Source organism: Arachis stenosperma, chromosome 7, assembly GCF_014773155.1.
Source record: "Arachis stenosperma cultivar V10309 chromosome 7, arast.V10309.gnm1.PFL2, whole genome shotgun sequence".
In the NCBI taxonomy this organism is placed as follows: Eukaryota; Viridiplantae; Streptophyta; class Magnoliopsida; order Fabales; family Fabaceae; genus Arachis; species Arachis stenosperma.
The window spans coordinates 20,468,951-20,481,294 of NC_080383.1; the positions used below are offsets into that span (position 1 = coordinate 20,468,951).

The window sequence follows — 12,344 nt, forward strand, 5'->3', positions numbered from 1 at the left end:
TGCTAAATGATTCGCTTGGTGAAAACACTGATTGATCAAGTAATAACATATTTCAAAAAGTACATGCAGCAGGTAGATTCTAATATTGTACCATCGGTTGTTAATTAAAATTGGTTACCATCTTTCTGTTAGTCACCAACTTGGTAACTTCCTATTGAAAATTTCACCAGCAAACTTGCTTCATTGTTACCTTGAAACATTTTTTATTTTTTATTTTCTTTTCCTTGACATAATGAGATTGATTAATGGTATTTGTACCACTTTTGTATATATCTTTTTTGTACATTTTCTACTTTGATATTAAAAATAATTAATAAAAAATAACAAAAAAAATGCACAATAGTTAATGCATGTAAACATCATTTCTTAACAAAAATCCAATCATCAAACGGCCAACTAATTAATTGGATAGCTCTGTCTATTACATGTCAACAAAAACCAATAGTAGCATTTATTGGATTACATTACATGTAAATTCACACATTATTTAAAGAAATACTTACATTATAATTGTTAAATTTTATAAAGTTAGAATGACTGAAATTTTAAATAGCCTCACATAGGCATTTAAAAAGAAAAATGTGATTTTCTATTTTAATGTTGATTATTGTTGTAAAATATAACCATTTTACATTTAGTTTTTTCTCTTTCACCAAAAATTACTCCTATGCTATATGCTTCACTTGAAAATAAAAATATTATTGGTATACTAAAATCAATTAATAATATATTTGTACATAAATATATGTATGTTTTAATTCATTTTTAATATGTATTTATATTTTAATATATATTTTATTCTAATAACTGATTTTAATGACTGATTTTGATGTATTCATTTAAATACTCATTTTTACTGAGTAATGAAATGGATATATTAGACTTATTTATGTATAATACTTGGGAAAAAAACACTCTGTCAACTTTCCCTATATATTTCCTTCCCTCCATTCCATAACTGCTAAAAACCACCAAAGCCTATTACATTCTCACACATTATCATCCATTTTTTCCCTCTCTTTATCTTCTCAAATGGCCTCCATTTTCTCACCCTCCACCGTCCGCGTCTTCTTTCTCCTCGTCCTCGTCCTATTGGGTCGTCTTGGCGAAGCGCGCGACCCGTTCGCCTGCGACCCAAAGGACACTGCCACAAAAAACTTGCCATTTTGCAAAGTTTCCCTGCCAATAAGGGTGAGGGTGAAGGACCTAATTGGGAGGCTAACACTGCAAGAGAAGGTGACTCTGTTAGTGAACAATGCTGCTGCAGTTCCAAGGCTGGGGATCAAAGGGTATGAGTGGTGGTCGGAGGCGCTTCACGGCATCTCCAATGTGGGCCCCGGAACAAAGTTCGGTGGCCCATTCCCTGCTGCCACTAGCTTCCCTCAAGTCATTACCACTGCTGCATCTTTCAATGCATCATTATGGGAAGAAATTGGACGGGTCAGTTTACTTTCTTGCTTAACATTTAATTTAGAAAAAAAAAAAAGAAATTATATTGGAGTCATTACAAGTTTATAAATATGAGACATTTTTTTACCTAAATAACTTTTGAAATTAAATTAGACTTGTTTGATCTTAATTCTAATGTATATAGAATTAAAATTTATCCGATTTAATATTATTACATCACCCACTTACAAATATTGAAACCATATTGACTTTGATTCATTCAATCAGAGTTCTAAAATAACTTAGAAATTACAAGTGATTATGTATTTAGTGAGATAACTTTGCCAATAATGAATTCACACAAAGCATCATCTTGTCATTCTTCATTATTGTTATAAATTGCACTGTAACTTGGTCCTCTAAGTAAATAGAAAATTATAGAAGTTTGATTCAGAGTGTAAAGTAATTTTAAATGCTAAATTAGGGTGTAAATTTTTTAAAGATATGATATCAATGTTTAAGTTTAAACTTATAGACAATCATTTAAATTGCCTACTATCCTTTTATCACTAGATCAATCATAGCTATTCAATTATTATGCAATATAAAGTCACAATGTGAATAAAATTATGTTTAACATGTATAAAGGACCATGTGTTTGTTTATACTTTTAGGTTTGAAGAGTTAAGAAAACTTTTGAAAGTAACTTATGAAAATGCTTTTCAAAGTTAATTTGTTTTTTCAAAAATCTAATATAATTATAAATTAACAAATATCTATATTTATTCTTACTCTTATTTTTATGTATATTAAAGTCATGTTAAATGATAAAATATTAAAAGAAATTTTATCAAACATAATTCTTAAAATTACTTTTATTTTGATTTACAAACATAACTGTTATAATTTAAAATATATATATATATATTTTAATAAGCTAAAGCTTTGTCAAACCGTCCTTAATAAAACTTTATATATGAATGAATATCTACATTTACTCTTATATTTTATTACATTTATATCTATTAAAACAATTTTAAATATTAAAACTAATTTTAAGAATGAAATTTTTTGTAACTTATGCTTATTAAAAAATATTTTATTTTTGATTTACTAAATATAACTCTTACAACTCTTAAAAAGGTTTTATAATTGTGTCATTTGGTTTTAATAATTTGTTGTTATTTCCTTGACTTTTATGCTCAACAAGATTGTGGGGCAAATTAATGCTACTAAAATATAGAGTGCACGCATAACCCTATGGAAGAAATTAAAGCTTTTCAGAATATATAATCCAATGAAGTGGTACTCTCTTTCTTTATTTTAACTTTTAAGGCGCTGCCTTTATAAGGGTGCTTCCTTACACTGTCCAGAAAATTAAATATTGTGTTTCAATAATACGATATTAAACAACTATACAGAATAATTATGAAAAAAGTGTATATAATATTTATTATATCTCTTTTGTTTTTACGTAGTTGTCTTGTGTAATTATTTAAAAAGAAATAAAGTAAAAGTCGTTTACATAATTGTGTGTAGGTGAAATTTCAGAATTGGAAATGACTTACATTACTGTTAAAACAGAGAATCTTATAATTTTCAAATTGAAATTAGGGTTTTGGTAACATTGGCATTCGTTCAAATTACTAGAAGAAAAAATTTTAAACTTCCAAAGCTTTTAAAGCATTGAAAACTTTTTTTTTTTTAACTTTGCTGCATAAATTTTCGCCTTTAGTTCTTTCATGTGCACCTTTAGAATATTCATTGCCAAAATTCTTAAAATGAATGTACAAGATTTAAGAAAAGAAAATAATGACTAGTTTATAGGGCATGATTCTTGTAAGCTACGGTAGATTATTAATGCATTTCTATCAACAATTAATAGGATGGTATTTAATTTTTTTTTCATTTTTTGGCTATATTTTAAAAGCCTCAGCTCCCTGTGTGTGATTGGTTCACTTCTCAACTTGCATGCTATTGTCCCTGCCATGTTCCCTCGCGGGCTTTCATAATCAACCGCACATATCATCAAGCCACTAACAATTTAATCAATTTTGAGAAATTTTATAATAATTAAGTAATTAGTACGATTTTGATGACAACTAAAAAATATTAGAAACTAACTTTTTTTCTAATCAATTAATATTTTTTTTAAAAAATATTTTCCTTTTTATCATAACAATTTTACATTCAATCTTGCAATGTTTTCTTAGTTTAGCTGGTTGTTGAATAAACAGAAAATTGTCTTAATTCGTAATATTTTTTGGTCAAATTTTAATTTTTTTTAATATTTAAAAGATTTTATTTTTAGTATATGTGTACTAACAATATTATTAATTAATGGATCTCTTCTATTAATATGTGATTATTTTAATGTTGTTATTTTATAGATAAGAAAAACTAATAATGTTTACATCAAATTAAAGGTATATATTAGAATTTACTTGTTGAATGAGTAAATTGAGAATTAGGCTAATATATATAGGCGGAATGACGATAAATATATTAGAATATTTGTTTAACTATATACTATTAAAGATGTCAACTATTTCACCCATATTTAATAATCGAATAATATTAAATTCATTTAAAATATTTTTATAATAAAAATAAGACATTTTAAAGTTAAAAAAGTCTAAGATTTAATCCAAAAATTAAAAGAGTATTTTATTCATTTTCGAAAACAGTCATATTAGATGCAGGGGTCGAGCTTTATTTCGACAATGAGAGCATGGCCCTCCATATATTTTATAATACAATTAATAGTGATGTTACATATGGTATTGTTTATCCAATTGATTAGTCATTTTTTTAATTCAACTACATGAGTATCTGAGTTCGAATAATCTTTGTTCTTTTCTCATTATATATACTTATATAGTAGGCGATTATGCATCTCTTCAAAGTTCAAAGTGCTTTCATTCTTTATCAAATGGAGGATTGAAGAGACTGATTTAAAATTATAGAGTTTAAGGATTTTTTTTTTGTGACTAGAGTTTAAGGGTTTATCCACATCTTGCTACACTTTATTTTTAAAATAACACTCTTAAAACAATAAAATATTATTTAGACATTTACAAAATAGCTAATAATTCATATTTTTTTTATAAAATATGGTAATAATAAATTTAAATTTAATCAACTTGATAAATAAAAAAATATTTTATTTTTTAAATTATACATAATAAAAGAATTTTTAAAAATAATTTAGATGTTAAAATACTCACATATTTCTGTTATATAATAAAAAATAGAATATATATATATATATATATATATATATATATATATATATATATACACACACACACACAATAAAATACATTTTAAAAAATAATTTTGACACCAAATTATTCTCAAATATGAACTAAATAAACAAAACACAAAATTTTTCTTAATTTTTTTGTCTGCTTTGCCAATGAATGAAATTAACCTCTTTTCTAATCTAGTGATTATTGTTTTGTGGAACCAGAACACTAAAACTTTAAAACTTGTTACTCGTGGTAATTTTTTTCTTATATATTTAATTTAATATTATTTTATTCTTTATAAATATTTTTATTGAAATTCATTTTAGATAAAAAATATTTAAACATTCAATAATATTTATTATTCTAACAATAATTTTTTTAAATATTTTTCAGTTTATATATTTTAATTTTTTTATAACTGTAATAATGAAAAATAAAAAATGTCATTTTCATGGAAAAAAACTAATATTAACTTCAACAATAGTTATATTTATAATCTTTTATCAGTAAAATTATTTATTTATTGCCATATTTGTAACATATTCTAAAAATATTTATATTTTTAAATTTTATTTTAATATAAATATTATGTAATTTTTTTGTAAAAAATTTCCTCCTCTCCTAATTTTCTCTTCAAGTTTTGCTTCCATCACTAATATTATTTATTAGTATAAAATATATTTTAAAATATAAAATATACATTAAAAATAAATTAAATATATAATAATTAAATTTAGTGTTCAAATAATATTTTTTTAAAAAATACGCAACAAAACCTGAACATAAACTGAACAATTAATTAAAAACAAGAAGTATTTCTTTGGGTAAAAGTTCAAATGCAGTTAATAATAAAAAATTATTAAATAATTCAACAAATATGCTTGACTATTATCTTCACTCAACGCCACTTAAGTTTCTACACTTTGTTCTTATAGTAGTAACGTGTGGCATTGGCAATGATGTGCACAGGTGGTCTCAGACGAAGCAAGAGCAATGTACAACGGGGGCATGGCGGGCCTCACATATTGGAGCCCAAACGTCAACATATTCAGGGACCCTAGGTGGGGCCGCGGACAGGAGACTCCCGGTGAGGACCCTATTCTAGCCGGTACATATGCCGCCAGCTATGTCCGTGGGCTACAGGGAACAAACGGTAACCGGTTGAAGGTTGCTGCTTCTTGCAAACACTTCACGGCTTATGACTTGGATAATTGGAACGGCATTGATCGCTTTCACTTTAACGCACAGGTACATATCCTTTCTTATTTAATGCTATAAGTGCAAATCATTATTGCCATTTAGGAATTTTCGGGATCTTCATATCATGCTTCCTTCTCGTCTGGACCACTGCCAAAATAAAATAATAAACTTTATATAAAATATATATTAAATACAAAATTTTTGTAGAGAATATGTGAAATAACACACGTATATATATTTACAAATATTTGGAATTAATTTTTTGTATTTACTTAACATTTTTCTTAATCATTAAACTATTCTCAATCTCCCATGCAAATAAAATATTATTTATTATTTACAAACTACGCATACTTATAAAGAGTGTACAAAAACTAACCTAAAAGAACATATGTATGTGTACGATATCAGGCTTAATATTTTAATTTTAGTAACATAAATGCACAATATTATTGAATCTGCAAAAAAAAAAAATTTATATTTTTACTTCATTAATATAACTTAAAACTTATTTTTAATCACTTTTCTTGTCATTAGAATATTTACAGCAATTTTCCACCTTTTTTTCTCATTTGTAGTTCTGCTTTACAGATAGGAAATGACTCAAATGATTGGACATCTAACAATATTGTCTCTTTTTTTTTTCCAGCTAACTTACGATCTAATCCTTTATTCATTATGAGTTTCATGATGATTACTTGGTAGGCAATTATGCGACGTAACGAAATCAGTTATTATTCAACTTGCCTTTGTGTCAAAATCAACTCTAGTCACATCGATTTGTGTAGTAAGCTTGATTTGCCAGTACACAAATTTGCAGTGCCCTTAATTATCAGAACAAGGATAACTATAGGACCACATAGATATAGTATTGTGAGATTATTTTGGGGGTAAATTTTAAATTTTCAAGGACTAAATTAAGTCATAAAATATAATTTCAACCTTCATTGGTTATATGTTGTTAGAATTAAAATGTGGGTGATAATGCGCAGGTTAGCAAGCAGGATATAGAGGACACATTCGATGTGCCATTCAGGATGTGTGTGAAGGAAGGCAAAGTGGCAAGTGTTATGTGTTCATACAATCAGGTGAATGGTGTTCCTACTTGTGCTGATCCCAACCTCTTGAAAGGAAGAGTTCGTGGCCAATGGCGTCTAAATGGGTAAGCTAGCATCAAAATCAATGCTTGATAGAGGCTCTAATTTGAATTATTGCAAAGTTATTAGAGGTGAATTGTGTTTTGCTTCGTTATGGTTAGGTACATTGTATCAGATTGTGACTCTGTTGGGGTGTTTTATACCAATCAGCATTATACGTCAACACCAGAGGAAGCTGCTGCAGATGCCATCAAGGCAGGTTAGTCAAATTCAATTAAATTTTCATGGATTAAACTCCTCAAAGTAAAAACTAGCTATATATTTTATTTTTATTAAAAACATCTTTATATAAAGATAATATATTTGGTTAAATAAAAGTCTCTTTATAAAAATAATATATTATTTGAAAAAAAAATAATAAGTTCTTAATTTTTTTAATTAAAAAATATATAAATTTTTTATTAATTAAAAATATAAAAACGTTCTTGATCATTTAAAATATAAGATATTTAAATTTTTTAGTTCAAAATATATAAAGACAAATCAGTCTTTTAAATGAATTTAAATATTTTACATTTTAAAAATAATAGGCATTTTTATATTTTTAATTAGTCGATAACTTATTTATTTTTGAGATAAAAAAATTAAACACCTATTTATATTTACTCTAAATTTTAACTAAACTATCTAGTAATTCGTAGTATTATTTTCATACAAAATTATTTTCTCGGACAATAAGAAATGACTACAATACAACCAAAAAGTGGCATGCACAGGTAAGCTAAGTAAATAGAAAAATCGTTGAGTGGCAGGTTCAAGGCATTTCGTCGTTATCGTGTAACAAATAATAATGGATGCGTATACAAAGTGAGATAGATAATAAGGTTGTTTTGTTTTGATAATGTTGCAGGTTTGGATCTAGATTGTGGGCCATTTCTAGCAGTACACACAAAGAACGCATTGGAAAAAGGGTTAGTAACGGAAGGTGACGTTAACGGCGCATTGGCGAACACAATAACAGTACAGATGAGGCTAGGAATGTTCGATGGGGAGGCATCAGCGCAGCCATATGGGAAGTTGGGTCCGAGAGATGTGTGCACAGCAGCTCACAAAGAGCTTGCAGTTGAAGCAGCGAGACAAGGGATTGTGCTACTTAAGAACCGTGGTCCCTCCTTGCCCCTCTCTCCAAGGCGTCATCAAACTGTTGCTGTCATTGGACCCAACTCTAATGTCACTGTTACCATGATTGGTAACTATGCTGGTAAGCCCATCTCCTATTCCTTTAAGAAATGAAAACGTCTAACACAATTTTTTAACAACTTATTTGAGTATATCCTTTTCTTTTCTTTGTTGATATTTTAAGTTGAGGTATGTGTGCCAATGGCAAATATGTTTAGCTTTTAGAGAGTCACGCTAAGCTCGAATTCCAAGCAGTGAAAAAATAACTTCTAATATGGTGTATGTGAATGGCTGTGTGTATTATACATGACAAAAGGAAAGTCCATCCATCATTTTTTACCCTAAGATTAACTTTAGATAATATATAAAAGAATGTAAAAGATAAAATAAAAACAAATGTTCTGAAAATTGAATTAGATAAATTAGTTTTGTTCGTGTAAAAAAAAATTGGTGTTAATGAACGATAAAAAAAATCAATAAACTAGTTCAATCAATATATTTTTCCTGTGAAAATATGTTAAAAAAAACATTTTCCAAAAAAGCATATTTTATATATGAATATGCAGTATAATTCCGATTAAATATCTAAATCTTTGAATATCTAGTTTCACATGTTCAATGACTAATCCAATTTTCAAAATCTCAAAATAAAAAAAATACAAAATGTTGAAATTTCATGCGTATTAAAAAAAAAAAAAAATTGGTCCTGCTAGTATCTCTAAAACAAAACCAGTTTGTATGTCCGTTTCTATTTCTGCACACATCGAAATGCAAACTAAACATGCTCTCATTTTACCGGATTATAAATTAATGTTTGTTTTGAGGTATTAGAATAAGGATAAAAATATTAAAATTTAATATTATGTTTGTTGATTTAAGTATTAAAATTTTAATTTTTGTCATTAAAATTTCAGTATTTTAATATCTCTACAAAATGAAGACATAAAAATTAAAATTTTTGGAAATAAAAACTAAAACTAAAATTAATATTTTATATTTAAAATATCTTAATTTTAATTAATTAATTTTAATTTTATTTTCTGTACAAATTAAATTAGAGTTTTATTCTTATTTCAATTTCTATCTCTCACTCTACACTAAACACAATACTAAAATTTAGTTCAATCTCTATCCTTCAGTCTTTGTCTCTCAATCTTAATCTCTTTGGTAGCGTTTGTTTTGAGGTACTGAGACGGAGACTGAAAGACTGAAACTTAATATCATGTTTTGTTGGTGCAGATACTGGTACTAAAATTTTAGTTTTTGTCTCCAAAATTTCAGTACTTTCAAAAAATAGAGACACAGGAGACTGAAATTTGTGAAAATAGAGACTAAAATTTTAATTACATTTTATATCTAAAATACCTCATTTTAATTAATGAATTCTAATTTTACTCTTTGTGCAAATTAAATTAGAGCTTTATTTTATTTCAATCTCTATCTTATATTTTCCACCAAATACAATACCAAAATTTATTTCAATCTCTATCTCTCAATCTCAATCTCAATCTCAATCTCAATCTCTTAATCTCAACTTCTCAATTTTTATTTTTCTTCCAAACATTACCTAGTCTGTCTTTCTTCCAAATAGCGTCCAACCGTTTGCTTACCATGTTATTAGGTATTGGTTGTGAGTACACAAGTCCCTTGCAAGGAATAGGAAGATACGCAAAGACTATTCATGAGCCTGGTTGTACAAATGTTGCATGTTCCAATGACAAGCAGTTTGGGTCAGCACTAAACGCTGCCCGTCAAGCAGATGCAACGGTTCTAGTAATGGGCCTTGACCAGTCTATTGAGGCTGAAACTGTTGACCGAGCTGGCCTACTTCTTCCTGGGCATCAACAAGAGCTTGTCTCAAAGGTTGCAGCAGCTTCAAGAGGCCCAACAATTTTGGTCTTGATGTCTGGTGGGCCTGTTGATGTCACTTTTGCAAAGAATGATCCGAAAATTGCGGGCATCTTGTGGGCTGGGTATCCGGGCCAAGCTGGTGGTGCAGCCATTGCAGATATCTTGTTTGGTGCTGCCAACCCAGGTATGTAAAAAAAAAAAAAAAAATTAAAATTTCTTTTGTTTTCATTCCTTTATGCAATACTCTAATTTCCCATGGATACTGAGTTTCTTATACTTATGTTGAATATGATGATATGATTATTCATGCTAAAGTCTCCCTATTACCTATGCATAAAGAAGATAACAACAATTGTACATTCAAATGCAACTAAAATACTTATTAAATTTATTCATTCAAGAGTTTAAAAAAAAAGTTTGTGGAGATTATATTTTAATCAACCATACTAAATTTGGTATATAAAAATTAAATACTTATTTAAATGTAAATATATAATTTTTCTTCTTTATATATAATATTTGAATATTTAAGAAGTAAATTGTCATGATCAAAATATATCAGAGCATCTTCCCCAAAATGGATTTCTTTTTCGATGTGAATCAAATTCCCTATCATTATTTTTATTTATTTATCAACTTTATATATCAAAACTAACTATCAATATAAACTACATATTAAAATATAAAATACATACTAAAAATAAGTTAAACTGCACGTATATGTACAAAATTTTATTTATTTGTTAACTACTACTACTACTAAATATATACTAAAAATTAATCATAAATATAAAAAATATATTTAAAATAAATTAAATAATATATGTATCTATATAGAGTTAAATAACATATGCGTTGTTGAATTTGTAAATACATAGAGTATCCTTAATTAATATTAATTAAGGGTGTGTCCTTATATTTGTTCAGGAGGCAAGCTTCCAATGACATGGTATCCAGAAGAGTACCTTAAGAGCTTAGCAATGACAGATATGGCAATGCGTCCAAGACCAAACAAAGGGTACCCTGGAAGAACATATCGATTTTACAACGGTCCAGTTGTGTACCCTTTCGGTTACGGATTATCCTACTCTCACTTTCTTCACACTCTCGCTAGCGCGCCAAAGACGGTCTCAGTTCCCGTTCATGGCCACCGCCATGGAAACACCACAAACATCTCTAACAAAGCAATTAGAGTGACACATGCACGATGCGGCAAGCTCTCAGTTAGCCTCCACATTGATGTCAAGAATGTTGGCTCCAAAGATGGCACTCACACGCTCTTAGTGTTCTCGGCGCCCCCGGCCGGTAACGGCCACTGGGCGCCGCACAAGCAGTTGGTGGCGTTTGAGAAGGTCCGTGTTCCTGCTAAGTCGCAGCAGCGAGTCAAGATTAATATTCATGTTTGCAAGCTTTTGAGTGTGGTTGATAGGTCTGGGACAAGGAGAATTCCAATGGGGGTGCATAATCTTCACATTGGTGATGTTAAACATTCATTGTCCGTACAAGCAGAAACACTTGGGATTATCAAGTCCTAAGAAACAAGAATTTTTTCCATAATCTTCATGTAAGTGTATTATAACCATCAATTTGCTCATATGTTATGGATAAGAAGAAGCTAGCTAAGGGATTGGAATTGGATACTACTTTAGATTGATTCATTAAGCATTGGGGAATAAAGTATTAGGGTTTATTGCAATTTTTGGAGAAGGGATCAAGCAAATGTATTGTTCTCTACTCCCAAATTTATTTGCCATATATGTTGACCACTTCATGTGGTCTGATTTGTGTTCTTATTAGTTGTATGCTGATTGTAATCACTTATAGTTTATTTCATCATTATTGCAAGATTGATAGTAAGAATTGGCTTTACATATCTATGAAACAACCAATAATACCTTAAAAAATAAAATAAAAAAATATAATCAACGAAAACTTACTAAATTCTAAAAATAAAAATATCTTATTTTTTTAATTTTGTTTGCAAAAAATTGTATCAAAATTTAATCTCTAAAATATTTTTTAAAAAATACATATTTATTATTAGATATTTGTGTCGCTTTTTAAAATTATTTGAAAAAAATTTTATCAATAAAAAATTTTAAATGCATTTTTATGAACGACAAAATTATTCGAATACATTTTGTATAGTTTATCCTAACCTAATAAATGAGTATTTTCTGTACTCGTCAATACATAAAAGTGCGATATATGCATATGTTACAAAAAATTCTTCGACATGCTTAGCATTAAAAAATTCTATAATGCCAAACAAAGAAAAGAGAAAGAACAAATTTTTTTTGCATTGTTACATATATAATTATTCATATGTCTCGTTTTATCAATTTAAATTTTTTAAAATAATAATTTTATAACATAA

At 27.9% G+C, this 12,344-nt stretch overlaps 1 protein-coding gene across 1 annotated transcript; it reads left to right on the plus strand.

Moving 5' to 3' along the window:
• The first annotated feature begins 982 nt into the window (after positions 1-982).
• Positions 983-11,818, plus strand: LOC130940860 (probable beta-D-xylosidase 2). Its single transcript, XM_057869130.1, has 7 exons — positions 983-1,440; positions 5,610-5,888; positions 6,833-7,002; positions 7,099-7,196; positions 7,848-8,198; positions 9,738-10,151; positions 10,895-11,818. Exons 1-7 carry the CDS (start codon positions 1,033-1,035, stop codon positions 11,500-11,502), a joined length of 2,328 nt encoding a protein of 775 aa, XP_057725113.1. The 5' UTR covers positions 983-1,032; the 3' UTR covers positions 11,503-11,818.
• Positions 11,819-12,344: the final 526 nt, after the last annotated feature.